At 43.1% G+C, this 20,859-nt stretch overlaps 1 protein-coding gene across 1 annotated transcript in view; it reads right to left on the bottom strand.

Annotated features, from left to right (window-relative positions):
* Positions 1-20,859, bottom strand: part of LOC115082207 (rho family-interacting cell polarization regulator 1-like) — a gene marked incomplete at its 3' end in the record, with an annotated part of 140,839 nt that overhangs the window by 11,887 nt on the left and 108,093 nt on the right. Inside the window, exons 11-14 of the mRNA XM_029586458.1 lie at positions 19,356-19,504; positions 18,508-18,637; positions 7,926-8,834; positions 7,333-7,475 (exon numbers count right to left, since the gene is read on the bottom strand). Coding sequence (XP_029442318.1) covers positions 7,333-7,475; positions 7,926-8,834; positions 18,508-18,637; positions 19,356-19,504 — 1,331 coding nt within the window. The remainder of the gene's footprint in view (positions 1-7,332; positions 7,476-7,925; positions 8,835-18,507; positions 18,638-19,355; positions 19,505-20,859) is intronic.

The following is a 20,859-nucleotide window of genomic DNA, read 5'->3' on the forward strand; positions in this document are numbered from 1 at the left end:
GAGCATACATCTCCCCCGGAGGACCTCACATATTCAAAGTTTGTGTAAATGATGTGAACTGCATTGAATGTGGAGATTCGGAAAATCCCAGAACCCTGTAAAGAAGTTTTTTGGATCTTAAAGATTTTAGACATCCCTTCCGAACTGGCAGCCCTGCCATCTCACTCAGTGTTGGATTCAGTCCTCCTCAAACCTTGGGAGTCCTCCTCACTCTAATTTGCCAGAAGTTAGAAATGAAAGGCCAGAAAGCTGGACTTTAAATTTCGCTTCAAAAAAATCTCTGTGTTATGGCCCAGTTCACCTGCCACATGCTTCGGTCGTGGTTGAGTTGGCCATGAAGAGAGCAAAAAAGTAGAAACTTCATGCAACCTCCCCTCCAGATAAAGACAATAAGATCCTGGATGACTTTGTAAAGAAAATTTTTCAGAGTTCCATGCTTACCTCACGCATTCAACAGCATCAATTTTATATGGGGTAGTATGTGTATGAATGTTTCCAACAGCTCAAACACTTTGTGCACTCCGACAGGGGTGAGCAAATCACACCTCAACCGCTACAAGACCTGGAGGAAGGAATCAGTCAACTCCTCCGCTCAGTTTATGAGTCCTTTGAAACAACTTCAAAAACCTCTGCATCCACAATAGCTGCTTGTAGAACCGCTTGGTTGCAAGCAAGCTCAATTAGGTAGGACATACATAATAAATGGGACAAGCTCCGTGAAACAGTAGCACTAATCAAAGAACAAAACATGGCAGTGCAGTCCCTCATTCTAGAAGCGGATCAGCCCACATATATAAACATCAGTTCTCACACTACAAAAGACCTTACTACCAACGGAACTCTATAGACAGTATACCCAATATAGGGCCCCCCCCCCCAGTTATCAACAGCCTCACCCACATCTCCTCAAGCAGTGCAAAGAGGATGTCAGCAAGATTGTAGCCCCCAAAAACCTCTCCAACACACACCACCAAAAAAAACAACAGGGTTTTTGAAGATAGCCGAGCCACAGCTGCCAACACTAGTCGGGAGCAGAGTCACCAATTACCTTTCAGCTTGGGCCAAAATAACTTCCGACTGAGGGTTTTAAAAATAATCAAGGCTCCCCCACAGTTGCCTCGACTAGCTCCGCCGATGAGGCACCTCAAGCAAATTCCTCGCTTGAAGCAGGAAGCAAGAAAGTTAGTAGCACAAAAAGCGATTCAGTGCAATCCACCTTCCTGCAACAAGGGATTCTACTTTCAGTACTTCCTTATCCCCAAATGCATGGGAGATCTGCGTCTGATACTGGATCTCCATCCACTCAACAAAATTCTGAAGAGGGAGAAATTCAAGATAACAGTGCTGAAGGCCATTTTGCCCTTCATACAACGGGGCAATTGGATGTCCTCACTCGATCTGAGGGATGCTTATGCTCCTACCCCAATCCACTGCTCGTGCTGATGCTACTTATGCTTCCAAATAGAAAATGCACATTACCAGTATAAGGTACTTCCCTTTGCGCTTTCTTCTGTCCAGAGTCTCTTCACAAAGAGTTTGGCAGTGGTTACGGCACATCTTCATCGCAAGGGATTGTGGATCTTCCTGAACCTGGAAGACTAGCCGGTTGTTTCACCCAATCCACTGGATCTTCAAAAAGGACCTTCACGTCACCATACAATGCCTAGAAGGCCTAGGTTTCCTCATCAATTATGAGAAGTCTGTCTTCCAGCCAATGCAAACCCTACAATTTATAGGAGAAAAGATAAACTCCATTCGGGGGACAGCATTCCTTCCCAAGGACAGAATCAAACACCTGCGACTTCAGATGTTACACTTCAAAAAGAAAACCAGGACAGCAACACGCATACTATTAAAACTGCTAGGCCAAATGGCAGCAGCTATTCATGTGGTAACCCTGACCCAGCTGTATATGAGAAGGTTACAATGGGGTTTAAAAAGGCAATGTCTTAAGGGTCTCAACGTCTCTCCGCCAAGCTTTGAGTCACAGCTTCAATGAAAAGATAACATGATGGTTGAAACCAAAAATCTTAACAGAGGGAACACCTCTGTGATCATCCCCTCACCAGCTAATTCTCACCACGAACACCTTCACCACACCTTCACTATCAAAACTCAGGGGTTGTAATCAATCATAGGAGCCTCGTATCAGATCAACCTCCTGGAACTCAGAACAATTCACAGTGTCTTAATAGTATTCGAACACATCCTGATGGAGAAAACTGTCATGGTACATATAGACAACCAAGTAGCCATGTTTTACATAAATAAGCAAGGTGGATCATGTTCGTTGAGCCTATGCATGGATGAGACTCTGATATGGGAATGGGCAACTGAGCGAGCCATCTCGTTGCAAGCTACATATCTGCCCAGGATAACAATTGTACAAGACGACAAAGTCAGCAGAGTTTTGCCCACACAAGTGAGCTCTGGACCAATCCATAGCTGACAGCATCTTCATCAAATGGGGCAAACTTACATAGACCTCTTTGCAACTCACTACAATACGAAACTGGAAAGACTTTGCTCTCTATTTCCCAGCCCGAACAGAAAATCAAACGATGCATTTCTCCTCTCGTGTTCAACCAGTCTAGTCTACGCATTTCCACCAATTGCTCTTCTAACACGATCAATGCAGAAATGTTTCCAGGACCAGGTAGAGATGATCCTTATAGCTCCAGCATGGCTGAGGCAATAATGATACACATATCTTGTACAACTGTCAATGCAACTGCCCAGGCCCCTGGGATGCCAAGTAAGCTTCCTGATGCAAGAGGAGGGAACCCTACTACAACCTCTCCTCTCATCACTCCACCTCACAGCTTGGAGGATTGAGTGCCAAGTTTTAGAACAATTGCACCTTCCGAGCTTGATTCAAGAAGTTCCTGTCCTCAAGGAAACAGTCCACTCGCCACAATTACTCCTTCAAGTGGTCCTGTTATGTCCGTTGGTGTCATTCGCAATCTATCGACCCATTTGAGTGCTCTCCAAAACTCCTACTTAATTACCTTTACCATCTGTCCCAGGCAGGTCTACAAACTTCCTCAGTGAGAGTGCATCTGAGTGCAAATGGGTAAATGGGTGCATGGAAATGGATTGTCTATTAGTGTCTCATGTCATAAAGGGCCACCTGCATGTGTCCACCAGTACAGAAACTCCCAATTCTGTGGGACATTAATATAGTGCTGACAGCTCTCATGACCAGCCACTTCGAATCCCTAGCAACAACGGGGCTGAAGTTCCTTACATGGAAAGTTTTATTCCTGGTAGCAATCACATCAGCAAGACGAATTTAGTGAACTGCAGGTCCTGGTCCATTTCTCACCATATCTACAATTCTTCCACAAGGTGTTGCTACGTCCACACCCAAAATTTATGCCAAAAGTGGTATCGGCCTTTCATCTGAATGAATCAATCTCCGTACCGATGTACTTCCCAAAACTCCATAATAATGAAAGGGAAAAGACTCTACATATGTTAGATTGCAAGCTGGCCCTTGCATACTACAAAGAAAGAACAAAGGGCCACAGGAAATCCCAGCAGTTATCTCCTTTAACCCCAACAAAATGGGAGTGGCAGTTTCCAAAAGGACTATGGCGAATTGTATCAGTCATTCTATACCACAACTTCCACACTTCTGGCTGGGAAAGTAAAATTACACCAAATAAGGGTGACCGCAGCCTCTCTGGCACATGTAAAGGATGTACCTATAGCGGACATCTGTAGGGCAGCAAAATGGTCCTCAATTCATACCTTCACATCTTATTGTCTAGATAAGCTCTCTGAGTCAGACAGTTCAGTGGGAAAAGCAATGTTAACAACAGTAGGGAAAAACTAGAGCCTGCCACTTAGGTGACCAGGTTGCACATAAGAGTAACACAAGAACTGGTTTGATAGACTGCAGTCTTTCAAAGGGACTTCTAAATCTTCCTCCTGGAAAGCAGCAACCCTCAGCTTGGGACTCCCCAAAACATGAATAATTCACTGGTTTAAATCGATGGAAAAAAGGAAGTTTGCTTACCGTAAATGGTGTTTTTCATAGATAGAGTGAATCAGCCATGCGAAACCACCCACCTCCCTGGTAGTCTCTAGGTACTTTAGACGGATGTAGTCCGGGATCTTTGATACTGACTGAAGACTGACAACTGAGGGAACATCCGTACATGGGCAGACCATAAAGCTCTGCTATTTTGAGAAGGTTCTAGGCTGCGCGCCGCTGGAGGACATTGCACCCAAAACAGCATGGCTAATTCACTCTGCTATCTACAGAAAACACCATTTACAGTAAGCAAACTTGCTTTTATAAATAATTGTTTACAATTTTGAATATTATTCGCCACTCGATGGGAAGCCAGAGAATTCTGCTGCATGAATTTTAGCTGGCAAGTGAAAATAGGACCATATTACTCCGGTTCTGTCACCAGGATCCAGTATAAGGTACTTCTAAGAACATAAGAAAATGCCATACTGGGTCGACCAAGGGTCCATCAAGCCCAGCATCCTGTTTCCAACAGTGGCCAATCCAGGCCACAAGAACCTGGCAAGTACCCAAAAACTAAGTCTATTCCATGTTACCGTTGCTAGTAATAGCAGTGGTTATTTTCTAAGTCAACTTAATTAAAAGCATAGTCATAAGATTCTGAAAATCCGGACCCAGTCTGGTTAGGAGCATTATTACGTATGTACATCCCCCAAAGAGAGCTGAGATCAGCAAAGGTTTGCTGGAGGTCCGGCAGTAAGTTGGGCTCATATTGGAGGTAAGAGTCAGAGCAGTTTCGATAGCTGGCCCAATACTCTGGAGCTTGATGCCAAAGGCTTTGAGGACTTTTGACTGATGGCAAATGTTTCAAAAAAGCCTGGTTATATAAAGAAGCTTTCAAGAGCAAAATGACCTAGGCTGAGTTTAGTATATTCTAAAGATATGATTTAATGCTGTCTTATCTTATGCTAAAATGATGTTTTAAAGTTCATGAATGTTAGAACATAAGAACTTGCCATGCTGAGTCAGACCAAGTGTCCATAAAGCCCAGCATCCTGTTTCCAACAGAGGCCAAACCAGGCCACAAGAACCTGGCAATTACCCAAACACTAAAACGATCCCATGCTACTGATGCAATTAATCACTAGTCACTAACCAACCTCTTTCCCTTCTCAATAGTACTCCAACAAAAACATATAAGGGAATAATTGCTTGGTGGTAATCTTGTACGGAGGTGATCCTGTGAGGGTAACCGATTTGCAGTTATCCTCTCGTGGACCTCCGTCTATTATTCTTTTATTAAATTTACCAACATCTTTTTTTATTTTTTGGAATTTTCAATTTTTCAATTTTTTCTAAAAATCCCTTCTCCCCTGCTGCTTTTCCGCCCCACTGGTATTTTATTTCATACTTATCGGGACGTCACCTCTGTAATGTCTCATGGGTACGGAGCTGCTTGTCCAATACGGAGCTGCTTGTCCAGTACGGAGCTGCTTGTTAAATAAAAGAATAATAGACGGAGGTCCACGAGAGGATAACTGCAAATCGGTTACCCTCACAGGATCACCTCCGTACAAGATTACCACCAAGCAATTATTCCCTTATATGTTTTTGTTGGAGTACTGATGCAATTAATAGCAGTGGCTATTCCCTAAGTAAACTTGATTAATAGCCATTAATGGACTTCTCCTTCAAGAACTTATCCAAACCTTTTTTGAACCCAGATACACTAACTGCACTAACCACATCCTCTGGCAACAAATTCCAGAGCTTTAATGTGCATTGAGTGAAAGAATTTTCTCCAATTAGTCTTAAATGTGCTACTTGCTAATCTCCCCATCCATGAAAAATATTCCCTAATCCAATTATGTAGATCTTTATCGATTTTTTTCCATAGCGGGTTGTAATTAAGGGTTTTAATATTATAAACTGTCCCGATCACTTTGTCTGGAGGGGCAGTACAGAAATACTTGTAAATAAATATATAAAGCTGGAGAAATGTGTTGACAAAAGCCCAAACCAGCTAGTACACATGCTGCTGAATTCTGCACAATCTGCAGAGGTTTTATATAGAAATATTTGTAGTCTAAGACATAACAGTTAAATACAGAAAGGACTAGGGACTGAAAACCTGAATGAAAATCATCAGATGCAAATAGATGCTTCAGCCATCTAAGCATACGGATCTTAAACACAGCGAGGTCGATATTCAAAAGTCAATTAGATGTAAGTTATCCATCTAAGTGGCAAGGTTTAGTATATTCAGTCCCTTATCCAGCTACATTTTAGCCAGATAAATCATTATCTAGCCGGATTTAAAAAAAAAAAAAAAAAAAAAGGCATATTGGTGGCATTTCAGGGAAGAGGTAGGTTATCTGGTTACTTTAGCCAGTTTTGAATTATAACCAGCTAAGGTAGCCAGATACCTTTAGACCTGCTTCAGAGCAAGTCTAAAGTTATCCAGCCACACAACTGGATATCTTTTATTTATTTTTATTTATTTATTTTGTTTTATATACCGGCAACCGTTTGCACATCGTGCCGGTTTACAGATAACTTACAACCAAGGATATATAGGCAAAGCCTTTACATGGAACATCTTCAAAAGATATCCGATTAAGTGGGGAAAAAAAAAAAAAAAAAAGAGGCAGGTTTACAGGCACCGATTAGAATCCCCCACGTCCTCCCTCAACTTAAACTTCATGGTTTGACCCTGCTGCCTCCTCCTCAAACATCCCAAATCAGAATTAAAAAATAATATATATATATATATACAGGCCGGCTCCTGCCTTTCCCCAAGATTACAAACTATGGGAAGTGCCCACACCAGAGGATGATGTATAATACAAAAAAAAATGCTGTACATAGTGTTATGTGCACCAGGAGAGAACCAAAGAAACTGGCTGGCACAAAGCACATGAAGGCTGCAGGGTCTTCTACTCAACTTTACGCAAGTTTCATGCAAGAAAGTCATTTTCTACCACTCTGACTGAATAATCCTGCCAATTCCTTCACTCTTCCAGACCCCTTTCACTCAGAATAATGCATTAAAATGGTGACCATTAATCATGGTCACCATTTTAACCCACCAGGGAGTACCATCCACCCCAAAATAGTCCATCAGACTTAAGTACAACTGATCCAAAGCATCTCTTGTCTAGCATGAAATGTCTTCTCGCACTTACAGTTTCCTTCAGCACCACACAGTATATATCAATCTCTTCCTGAACACTTTGCTGTGATGAGCATCACACTCTGGCTCTGGCGCAGGCCCAGCCGTTAGCCATTCACCTACACCAGATCACAGTCTCCCTCTGGATAAAGAGCGAGTGTCAGCATTTGACTGGACTCACCTCTCGCCTTGGCCGCCTTCTTCTTCTGAGCACTCCGACTCTTCTATGTCAGATGTGCTGTTGAGAAAGTCAAAACTCTCCAGGGCGTGCTCCACTGTCAGACTGATGCTGGAGGCGCGGCTCCGGAAGACACCCTGCTTCTGCTGTGCGGAAGAAGCAGACCAAGGCAGACAGACAAAGACACACACAGATTTAGACTGCTAACTCACTAGGGAACGGTAGGATGCATTATTCTGATGAAACGACATTTTATGTTGCATTAATATATGCATTAATTAATATATTTTACATATTTGTTTTTGATTTACACATTTTATTTATGCTGATATTGTAATTGCATATTTGAATTGTAACTGTTTGTTATAATTCAAATACACAATTCTCTCTCTAGGGGAGGGGCACAATAATAACAAGATTATATATTTTGACCACAAATATTTGTGATGACAATTTTAAACGCATCTGCTAAACTGTTTCACCTCCCTCCTCCAGATGTTTTACTTATCCCGAGGACTTCTTTCAGATACATCATCTCCTGTCTTCCTAAGAGCTGTTGCTAAATGTTACTTCTCTCTCTCCCCCTCCCCTCTTACCAGGAGAATCTCCTCCAGATGTTTCACCTCCCGCTCCAGCGTCTGTAGTTCTGGGAACTGCCCTCGGTAATCATCCAGAGATGAGTTCAAGGAGTTGATGGCCTCCTCCAGGCCGGTGTCCACAGGTCTCACTTTCAAAACTGCTAGAGGAGGTACCACATGTGCAAAATCCACCACTGGTGCAGTTAGTGTCCCTTCAGACAATGGATCCAACACCAATGGTATTACAGGGGAGGCTGTTCCCTCCTTGTCCTGGTTTCTCTCCAAAGTGGCCCCCTCAGGTTCTATTAACTCTGAAACCTCCAGTTTAGAGGCTATGCTATGTGCCTCTGGCTCCGTGCTTAGTGTTTGAGAGTTCTCCAGAATCTTCTGGGTCTCTGTCTTAGAGTCTAAAGCTGTAAGATTAGAGTCTGTCTCCTGAGGCATTTGAGGCTCTACAGTACTTGGCAAAATTTCTAAAAAGTGGAGTTCCTGAGAGACTTCTGCCACTTCAGGGGTAGTGCCATCCACAGGCTGGGCACAGGCAGGAGTGTCCATGGCTTTCACCTCTCTGGAGTCCAAGATAGCAGCGTCAATGCTGACCTCACTGATATGACTAAGGGTCCTTGAGTAGGGCACATGCCCATTGGCTATTACTTCTTTCGCAAGCTCACTCCTCTCCTGCCGCCGCAACATTTCCTCCTGTCCCTCCTGGCTGGGAAGCTCAGTGCCTGTGGCCAATGTCTCCTCTCGTTGGGTAAATGCTATTTCTATGGCAGGTGGCGTGGCCTGGACCTCAGGCTGCACAATAGCTTTCTGTGAGTGGCGTACGGCAGAGGAGAGCTGGGGGCTGGAGGAGTCGTCAGAAGACTCAGAAGAGATGGACCAGGCTGCACCATTCTCCAAGTCATCCTGACGCCGGAGCATGTTCTGGGGGATAAGAGTGAAGCTAGTCAGGATTTTCAGAACCAACCACAGCCCCCGTGCAACCAAACACATACACCCACCATGCTCAAAGAGAACCAAGGATGGATCAACCACAACACCCACTGTGCCCTCAGAACCATAGCATAGCTCAAACAGTGTCTACCCAGACCCTCAAAAAGAACTTACTGCTCCTTTAATACTGGCTCTTTTGTGAGTCTGGTGTTGTGGGGGTGAGAGAGTGAGCATCTCTTGCTTGTCTGGTTTCTGTTGAGCTTCCTTCTATTTTTTGTTCTCTCTCTCTGATTGTTTTCCTGTAGCTATTATCTATGGGGATTTAGTTGGTTGCATTATTCTGCTGTAATGACATTTTAAGCTGCATTAATATCTGATTTAATTAGTATATTTTACATATTTGTTTTTGATTTAAACTTCTGTTTTATTTATGCTGATAATGTAACTGTGTATTTGAATTTTAACTGTTTGTTTAATGCACTGTTAGCTGTTTTGAGCAATCTGAATGGAAGGACAGTGTACAAAACTAAAGAGAATAGAACTCATGGATCATTCCCAGCTCTGTGCACCTCATTCCAAGTGGAGATTTGGACCCCAGCACACAAGGTGAAGATCAGACCTACCTGCTTAACTGCAACGTTTTAGATAAAGACATGCAAACTTACTTTCAGTCCATGCACCGAGCTGTGAAATATTTCAAAAACTGCACTTGGCTGAGCTCGTCTGTTAGCAATTACAGATATTGCATTCGGAACCAGAGTACAGATCAACCACAGCACCCATGGAACCAAAAGAGAAATCCAGTGTGGAAATACACAGAAGAAATAAATGATAGGCAATGAGATGCTGATTGTATCAACCAGGAGGGAGACCTCAGTGTGATTGTGCTGGACGATCTCAAGATAAAGAAACAGTGTGATAAGGCAGAGGATAGAACTAGTGGGATGCTAGGGTGCATTGAGAGGCATAACCATCAGAAAAAAAATGTGATAATGCCTTTTGTAAGGCTGTTTGGTGAGGCCTCACCTACAATACTGTATTCAGCTCTGGAGGCCGTACCTCAGAAAGGACATAAATAGGCTTCAGGAAGTCCAGAAAAAGGCTACCAAATGTTGCAGGATCTGTGCTAAAAACCATATGAGGTGAAACTTAAGGACTTAAATATGTTACACCCTAAAGAAGAAGAGAAACAGGGGAGATATGAGAGATGTTATGTCATGTAATACCTTAGCACTGCCAACACACCCACCTCAAGGTTAACTCCATTGGCCACTGTTGGAAACAGGATGCTGGGCTTGGTCTGACCCAGTATGGCATTTTCTTATGTTTCTTTATGTTCTTATACTTGGAGGATCCTGCCAACCATTGCTCAGGCTCCACCTGTACACATGCTCCTAAATTAGTAATCTGCCAACTGGGTTCCCACTTGTCTCTGGGGAAAGTACCCTGCCTCACAAACTATCCCCTGGTAGTTTCTTGGGACACAGTGACTCTACAAAAACTCAGTGGTCATCCAGTTCCCAGACATGACATCCACAGACCAAAGCAAAAAATACGGTAGTGTGATCACTCAGCGACACACTTTTGAGAGTCACTGATCAGTCACAGACACAGGGCTAACAAAGTAAGAGCCCTATATAATAAGCTGCACTAACATTTACTGTGGGGGGAAAAACGTATTAGTGCAGCAAAAATGGAAACATGCAGAATTTACAAGTTCCATGCATTATGCTCCAGCCTTTAAACCCAGCACAACACAGGTATGCTAAGGAGTACAAGCACAATGAACAGTTCTTACCATAAACTGTTTTCCCAGATGGGCCTAATAATACTTCTCTGCTGTTATATTCTATAATAGTGGCAGGAACAGGGGGCACTGCACTGCAAATAATTCACTCATCATTCCCTCAAAATCAGAAACAAGGAGAGAAAGGACAAGGCAACACAACCTGGCACTACTGAATGCCATAGAGTAACCAGGTTGGTACCATCAGTCTACAAGTCCTCAAAAAAAATTTTTTTTTTTAAATGTATCTATGTTGACAGATCGATAGTGACCAGTCTCACTAGTTTAGGTAGCCATGTATATGGTTACCAAGCTTGATGGGAGGGGATGGGAAAAATGAGGGTAATTAATCTTGTATCGTATTACGAAGTCTTAGTTGAAAAAACCGGTGCTCATGCAGCCAAGTCTGTCAGGTACCCTAGGCCAGATGTTCAGGCAACAACTGCACCAGGCTGGGATGAAAGAATTCAACTAGAAGCTGGGTCTGTCTGGCAGGCTACAAGTACTGCTAATACCCAGAAGCAATAACACAAAGGATTACTAGCTGTGCCATCATTACAAAATACCCATCTAACTAAAACAAGAGACCGTGTGTTCTCCATAGCAGGCGCTATTCTATGGAACTCTCTACCAGAGCCTCTATGACTGACTCCAGAAACAAAATTTCAAACGTGAACTAAAAACATGGTTATTTAAAAATGCCTATAACCTGACTTAGAACTCTCTGACCTCAGAGCATGCTCCTAGAAGATCAACTCCATTAAGAACATAACACCGTATAAACTTCCATCTTTTTACCCCCTGACATCTTGAGTTAAATGTTGTAGAACATCCCTGTAGATCCATTTCACCCCTGATTACATTAGACAATGTATGTGTCGTTCTGTAATATGTATGTTGTTATTTGTTCACATTAAGTCAATGTACATGTTGATCTATAATATGTATATCATGTTGTAAACCGTTGTGATCTTCATTTGGAACGACAGTATATAAAATGGCTAAATAAATAAACACAAACAGTCACAAAAAAACAAACAAAAGGCAATTGTAACCCAACCTAACCTCCAAAACCTATATAAATCCTCCCCAGTCACATATGGGGCAGAGGAGCAGCTGGGATCAGCGGGTGCCATTTTAGAAGATGGCTGCCGGCAGGGCGGGCACTCATAAAGCCAGGTCTATCAGCAAGCTATGTAGGGAATCTAGGAGGCTGAATGTCTGAGAAACAGCCCCCAATACTAGTGTGCCTATTTAAATCATTTCTAAGCTTTGTGACCAGGCTTGGAAAAGGAGGGAAGCTAACTACAGTACAGTACAAATAAGAGAGAAAAAAAAGCTGTCCTGGATACAGAATGACATCCTACAAGAAGTCAGGCTCTATGCTGGCAGCTGGGATTATATCCCTACAGCGGGGCAGCAATAAAGGAGCAAAAATGTATGGGACTACTGATCTATTTCTGCCATTATCTGCTATGTTACAGTAAGGGTTGAATTAACACAAAAGTCTGAAATTTGTGAGTGTCAATCATCAAGGCTTCATCCGTAGCAACTGTCCATCTGTGCATCTTTCATCTTTCTCAGCCATCTTGAGAAAATAGAAAATAAAAACTATCTAAAATAGAGTAGAGATTTTTTCGAGATATAATTGAATTCTGACTTTATATGAAAGATGTGTGAATGAGAGAGTGTAGCCGGGGTGAAGTCTTGACAACTGCCACTGCTGCATACAAGTTTCAGACTTGTGCTAATTCAACCCCTTTTGGTGTCTGTTATCCTATGTCTTATATATATGCGGACATTTTTTCCTGTGTTGCATCTGAAATTCTTTAAAGCTGGATCGTGTAAGTCCCCTGAAGCCCCCAGGAACAGCTGTGTTTTGATCAGTGTCACAGATTGCATCACATGGCATGGGAAATGAGCGATTATCACAAATCACTCTTGCATGACTCAATCAAATCCAGCAAGGCTGAGGTAATTTGTGACGGATGTTCACCAGCACATTTCTCTGACACTGCCCTAAATCTTAAGGATGGTTCAGATGCTGCTGCTGACAGATCCTGGCGAGGGCAGTAAAAAAATAAAAATATAAATACTGCAACAACAAAATTTATCTCCCCCCATGAATGCAGTTCCTGCATCCTTCAGCATCCCACCCTTCCAAGAAGCCTACAATTTCCCCAGTTACTGTGGATGGAAGCAGATAGTAAACCCAATTAAATCAAGTACTGACCAAGTACTGGCATCAGCCAGTGATCCAACTTTTACGGCTTGAGTTTTAAAGATGACAACTTTTACGGCTTGAGTTTTAAAGATGACATACTTTCCGTTGTCATTTAACTGTTCTAGTGTCTTCTTACTACCATTCTGACAGTAACCCTGTAACCAGCTCCCTCCTCTCTGCAACATTTCTTATCCCAGGAAAACTAATGTCTGCAACCACTCCCTAACACGTAAACTCTGTGTGACCCTTCTCCTTTTACTTCACTTCAAACATGCTGAACATCCCAAAACTCAGCTATAATAGATACAGACCCCTTTCTCAATATGCCTCACGCCACCGCTCATACCTCAAATCCATTCCTACTATTATGGTCTCTCCACCACTCACCCAAATTATCGGAATCACTGCACTGGCGCTTATTCTTTTTAACGCCCAATCACTAAACAAAAAAAAATTCTCAATCCTTAATGACCTCTTATTAGATGAAACACCCGACATACTGGCAATAACTGAAACCTGGTTAAAAGACACCGAGAATGTGCTCCTTAACCAGCTTCCGAACAATATTTATGATATTATCTCTATCCCTAGACCTAGAAAGAAGGGTGGAGGCATTTTACTAGCCACTAAGAAACAATTGAAACTCACCCTACAAGCTACATCCCCCCCTCCTAAACTTGAAATTGGATTATTTAAAGCACCTAGCATTCAAATATGCCTTATTTATGCCCCTCTTGGTATACTCAACAACAACCCATCTGCACTAATTGAATACATTGCAAAAAATCTCTCGAGTGACTCCCCAGCCATTATCCTAGGCGACTTTAATCTGCATGTGGACAACGTCCCGCTTACACCTAGCTGCTCCTCCTTCCTCGAAGCCATGAAATCCCTAGGATTCAAGCAAACTATAAACTCTCCTACCCACAAAGCTGGTCACTCGCTCGACCTCATATTCACCAACCAACATATTACCACAGAATCCCTTACTTGTTCTCCTATTCCCTGGTCTGATCACTACATTATAAGAACTACTAACACACTAAATAGGCCCCCTCCCTTGCCTGTTGTTTCCACAACTTTACAAATCCGTAAATCATGTAACAAGGATGAGCTCACGACCGCCCTGTCATATGCCCTTAGCAACCTTAATTTTAGCAATGCTGATACTGCCCTTGCTTCATGGAATGAGCAAACACAATCAGTCGCTGACAACATCTGCCCCTTTGTTACTAAACAACTATCCTCTCTAAAAAATGCAAAAAAACCATGGTACAATAACATACTAAAAGAACGGAAACAAGCCCTTAGAAAAATTGAAAAAAACTGGCGCAAAGACCCTTCCCCTACCCTCCTGGCACAATACAAGACCTCCTTATACAACTACAATAATGAAATCAATTTAGCCAAAAAGAATTTCTATGCCTCTAAAATACACCAGTTCCAATTCAACCCCAAAGCCCTATTTGATTACGTCACCTCACTCACCAACCTTACCCCTAATCTCATTCCTGATGAAGAGGCAAAAAATAAATGCGAACAATTGGCTGATTACTTCCAAGATAAAGTCAACAAAATCATGACACGCTTTCAGACCATCTCCCACACTCCCCAAAAGAATTGTACTGTGCAACCTAGCAAACTCTCTACTAAACTTACAATGTTTGAACACACCTCTACCAAGGAAATAGAATCCATACTCAAAAAAACTAGACCTTCATCCCACCCCTTTGACACCATCCCGACGAAACTGTTACTCACCATACCTGATACAATAGCCCCCTTTATTTCAAAGATCATCAATGCCTCAATTGACTCTGGCATAGTACCCTTCCCATTAAAACAAGCCATCCTTAAGCCCACACTAAAAAAAACCCAAGCTTGACCCAGCTGATCTGGCCAATTACCGTCCAATCTCTAATCTCCCGTTCATTGCAAAAATTTTAGAAAAAACCATTAACTGCCAGCTTAGCAACTTCTTGGATGAACAAGAAATCCTTTCTCCGTCACAATACGGCTTTCGTAAACTACACAGTACAGAAACCCTTCTTCTCTCTCTTTCCGATTACCTAATCAAAAGCTTAGATAAAGGTCTATCCCATCTCCTAATTTTATTGGATATTTCTGCTGCTTTTGACACTGTGAACCATCAGATCCTCCTTGAGCGCCTCTCCGATATTGGTATAACTAAACATGCCCACAAATGGTTTAGTTCTTACCTCAGCGACAGGCATTACAGAGTCAAAGTTGGCAACCATGAATCTAAAGAAATCCTCATTGCGCAGGGAGTCCCCCAAGGCTCCTCACTATCATCCACCCTTTTTAATGTCTATCTTCTACCCCTCTGCCAACTCCTTTCAAACCTTAAGCTACCTCACTTTTTGTACGCCGATGACGTACAAATACTTATTCCCATTACTGACTCTATTCCAAAAACGTTGGAAATCTGGCAATCTACTCTCACCGCAATTAACAACCTCTTAAACTCCATCCAGCTTGCCCTTAACTCCACAAAAACTGAACTTATGGTCATTTCACCTCCTACCCCCCTACATGCTACACCCTCAATAAATTTTATTCCACCACACACACATTTTTCTCAACAAGTCCGTGATCTAGGAGTACTATTAGATGATCAAATGTCCTTCAAAAAATTTATTAATGCTACCCTTAAAGAGTGTTTCTTTAAGATCCATACACTCAAAAAACTTAAACCTCTACTTCACTTCTCCGACTTTCGTACCGTGTTACAATCTATGGTGTTTTCGAAAATTGACTATTGTAACGCGTTACTATTAGGTCTGCCAAAAAATTCCATAAACCCACTACAAATCCTGCAAAATACGACAGCTCGTATTCTCACTAATACACCTACAAGGGAACACATTACTCCTATACTTAAGAAATTACACTGGCTCCCTGTCCACTATCGTATACAATACAAGATATTATCACTCATTCACAAATCCCTCCACAACCCAGAAATGAACTGGCCCTCCAACACCTTTCAATTTAATAACTCTAATAGGCCAATTCGAAATCCCTATATTGCTACACTACAAACCCCCTCACCTAAACTATTTAAATATGCATCTACCAAAGCTCGTGCCATTTCCATAGCCGGCCCCACACTATGGAATGCTATGCCCACTGACTTACGCCTTGAACTGTCCTCTAAGACCTTCAAGCAAAAGCTCAAGACATGGCTTTTTACTAAAGCCTACACTTGATTATTACATGTTCCCCTTTAACTCTCTTGTTCCTAACATGCTACTATCTCACATTATCTTTCTTAACTCCTTTACTCCCTTTCTTAAACTATCAATCCTTCTATCCTTTCCCTAAACTATTACTCTCAACTTTAATTTAGCTAAGCCCTCTCCTGTTCTTTCCTAGTACTTTTGTTACCTTTTTATAACCAATGATCTTGCCCACTGTATATATGTATATATACTGTTCCATTCCTGACCCTTTCTCCTTCATTCCCGCTCCACTTTGTTCCCCACCCCGTTTTGCCCTGATACTAGATAAAGCTGTGCATTCACAGTTATTTTTTACTCTATTTTATCATCTATTATTAGCTAAATAAGTTGTTCTTGATACCATATGTAACTGTTCTAATGTTTTATGGAATTCAGCTATTATTATATTGTTATATGTACACGCAACTGCGTATTTTTGTTCTATGTGCACCGACGTGATATCTTTGATGAGCGGCGGTATATAAAAACCAATAAATAAATAAATAAATAAATAAATAAAAATGATCCAGGGATCCCACTGTCTATTAGTTTTAATACAGCAAACTGGCAAGAGAATCCAGCTCCTGTTTACCTATTGCACAACTCCACACATGCATGGGCTGCCTGCTCTGAAGCAAGGCATCCTGGGAGCTCAAGAGGCCACACAGCAACCCAGAAAAACAGACCGGGAGAGCAAGGGTCACTTCATCCAGGTGACGACTGCACCCCATGCTGCAGAAGCAGAAGTCGGCCAGCACAACAGACAGCTTAGGCAATAGGAGAGAGGCAGCCAGAGATTGATTGGGCATCTAAATTCAAGCTCCTGCTCTAAGAGCTATAAAGACCTGAGCCTCACATCCAGAACCCTCTCCCAAAATTCTACTACTGATCCTGAACTCCGCCTGTCCAAGTGTTTGCCCTTAGTAGCTATGGCCATTGGGTACTGTAGTTTACCCTGTGTAAATCTCTTTTAATGATGACCTAACTACAGGTTGTTAAAAAAAACTCTGCTCTTTTCCAACCAGTTGTGACTCGTGTCTGGCTCCTGAGCCATGTGGCCCAGGCAAGCCTACCATGCGACTACAAATCACAGCCCTATTCTAGAAAGGCTATTCCACCACCACCACCACCACCTGCGGCAAGGCTGCTGCCAGACTACTGGCCACTTTACGCAGAAAGATGGCCCCGCACCAGCGAGAAGCAGAGGAGCAAGCCCCGGGCAGCCTCCCAGCCACCATCTCTCAGACCACGGGAAGCAAATCTTTGAGGTCAGTGATGGCCCATGCTTCAGAAGCAGAAAAGAAGGGTTGATTCCTTGCATGGGGAGGCATAGGGGAGGAGCAGCAGCAGTCCATTACAGGTGCCCTGTGTATGGGGGAGGCCGTCTCCCCATCAGACTACTAGGAGCTCAGGCTCAGAGGGAGGAGTGCATTCTTCTGCGGTACAACTTAAAAACCTCCCTTTACTGAACTATGATGCCTGCACCATCTGTCCCCCCACAAAGTCCCCTTCAAAAAGCCAAGCGTGGCTCTTGTAACCCAAGCATGCGAGTATGAGCTGAGGCAGCAACAAAAACCACCAGATACCAACTATAAGAACGCAGTCCAATTAGCAAGATGTAGGGAAGAAGAGCTAAGGAACTGCAGGCATGAAGTGTAACACAATATCAGCCTCTCGAGGATTGCGCATGTGTTCACTACCAGCATTCCCCTTCCCCAAGCATGAAAATAATTCCTCTCTTGCTAATCGGATTATAAAATATCTCTCTCTTAGCGCTTTAGGATGGCATTTAGCTGGAGTGGGAACACGGTTATAAAAAGATTTTGCAGAGGAACTGTTTACCCTCACAGCCCCTGACAGAACAGCAGCAGCACATCCCCTGGAAGCAGGAGGATGCGGGCTCCATCAGGTGCTGAAGGAAGACCTTTTTACACAGAGGAGGTAAAGCTGTGGAACGTGCAGCCACACGACACTGTCCTGGGACATGGTTGTACGAGTTCCTGGAGGTAACTAAGATCCATTCAGATTTTACATGCTGACTGCGGGAGAGGACAATCTTCAGTGTCGTGAAGTCATCTGCTCTCCTGAAAGGCAAAACTATTTTTGGGTCTTTTCTTGGATCACCGTTAAGGAGCTGCCAGAGGGACAGCTGAATATGAGGGAATTTAGTTTCTCGTCAGCCCAGCCTACTAAATTTCATTGTAACTCATCTTGGCATGCATGCAGTTTTCAACACCTCTCTTGTGTCATCAAATCACTGTGACTCAATCACATCCGATTGGCCAGGGATGGTTGAATTTCAATTCAGAACAAAGTTTAAAGAGTCCCTATATGAAAGGCCTGTTCTGGGAGAAAAGACCAGAGTCCTTTTATTGAAGACCTGCTCTGGGGTACGAGGGCCTCAGTACTTACGTAGAAGGCTTGCTCTCGGAGGGAGGGAGTGTCTGGTGGGCTCTGGTTGTATGTGGATAGTCTCTTGTTCACGCTGGAAGATTTGTTGACAGTGCTGGCGGCAGAGGGCTGATCATCTTTATCAAATGGGCTGCAAAAGTAAAGCAAGCGTTGAGCCACTTTAAACAGCGGAAGACATCAATATGTTGGTAATGTGGCTTTACCCTGCTACATACATGGACCTGATTTTCGTTGGCAAAATTGGAACTGTAATGCCAAGAACTCAGTAAGGTAAATGCCAAATTGAGTTAACCTGTTCTGAAAAAAATATATGAGCCAACTGGCCACTCTACAGGGCAAGGGTGGTGAAAATGCAGGATTGCTCCCCTCTGTCACAGACTAATCTGAGCTGTTGACGGGCTCTGGCACCTCATAAGTCACTTGGCAGTGCCAGACCTTGCCACTTCTGAGAGAGAGATGCTATAGCAGCAGCTTCGTAAATGCCCAAAGCCAGTCTCTGTCACAACAGCCTAAAGAGCCAAACACATATGCAAATTGTTCCCCCTTTTTAAAAACTGCTGCAATAAAACCAGAAGCTGACTTGTCACAATTCTCTATGCCCCCCACAAGCATGGATAGGATGGGAAGTCGCGGGCTGAGTTAGGGCCTTCCGTAAACCAAAACTAGCAGGATGGCTCTTACTGTCCCAGGGCTCCAGCACATCGCCTCTATCACCTCCTGAGGGGCAAGCAACTGTCTGCTCCATCAGTACCGACATATGTCCTACAGGAAGTGAACCAACCCTTCCTATGAGTGTGTGCACCACCCCATCTCATGCACTGCAAAAATGCAACTCTAACATTACTCACTTCCAGTTCACCTCCAGGCTGAGCTTGATGGTCCCCAGATCATTGATATCCACGGCGACCACCTGAGGTAAGGCAGCAAACAGGTCCTTGGTCTCGCAGGAGACGCTCCCTACCACCACGTGGTTGGCCAGGCTCTTCAGCTCCGTCACCTGCAGGAGAGCAAAAAAATGATTCAGAGCTCCCTTAAGCAAAACAGGCTACCAGCAAGGTTCATTTTACTCTGATATTATAGGGGCAAATCCTGCCACGGATTCTCATTCTCCGGGGCCTTCCGCAAGCGCTCCATTTCCCTGTGTGATTTTGGGCAAGTCATCGTCTCTCGGTGTTCCAGTTTAGAACAGCATCATTACTCAAATCTGCTCTTCAATACCCCCTCCCCCCCCAAAAAAAACAAGTCGAGATCTCAGATTCAGCTGGTGATAATATCAATAAGTACATTATAGAAAAATGTATCTGATTTACAGACTAAAGGGGCTGTGCAATAAACTAATGTGCAAACAAATATCGGTGGCAATGCAATACAGTGCACTCAGCCTAGCGCACAGCTCGATGCACGGTTGAACATGCTAAAATAACTCCCAATGCAAACCAGCGCATAGCTAATAATGCTCATTACGTGTAAATGCCATGTAGATGAGGCTATTAGCTATTACTCCCAAAGCAAAAAAAAAAAATCACAGTGCATGCAATGGTCACGTTTTAACAAACGTTAAGTCTTCACCCACTCCAAGCTGCCACAAAAAAGCCCTGCCGTGTCCTTTTTAGCATGGCAGCTCATTTCCCCATTGCATCAGGCACCCAGGAGAGGGGGATGTGCGAGCATTGAAAGACGTGCGCTCAGTCTGGATGCACATTTTTTCACGCTTCATAGGGAGCTATACAGGAAGTCCTTATCATGCACCCATGTTAAAGGGTCCTAAAAACATTAGTGTGAGCATGCAAACATTGGGGCACACCCATACCCAAATGAAGGGTTATCATATGCACATGCTATCTTAGTTTGTGCTTGAATTTACTTAGGAAAGCAATTAATAAATAAGATGAAATGACAGGATATTTTCATCCTTCACACTATTTACCAAATGCTTGCGGACTGGAGGCTATTAAAATCCTGTTAGGAAGTGGTATTAACTTAAGCATATTGCTCAGCAAACTAAATAGCATGAGGATGCTAAACCAAGCATGCTCTTGAGAAGGCTAACTGGAAGCAGAGAGCCTGAAAAAATGAAAGCCATGGACACTAGATGCCCCTTTACAACTTTAACCACAGGCCTTCATGGATGAATACATTTGACCACACTTCTCTTTGCCAAAAATAACCACACAGCTAACATTTCATATACTCATATTTACCCTGTAAATATGTTTTCTCAAACTAAACAGTTGCACGTCACAGGCTCTTGAAACACATTGGCGTATCGGGATTAATGCCGTGGTTAGTCTGGCCACCGAGCGCTGCAGGCCTTCAGAGATCTCAACCGGAACAGCAGCATTAGGTGGAGGG

This window comes from Rhinatrema bivittatum, unplaced genomic scaffold, assembly GCF_901001135.1.
Source record: "Rhinatrema bivittatum unplaced genomic scaffold, aRhiBiv1.1, whole genome shotgun sequence".
Lineage (NCBI taxonomy): Eukaryota > Metazoa > Chordata > Amphibia > Gymnophiona > Rhinatrematidae > Rhinatrema > Rhinatrema bivittatum.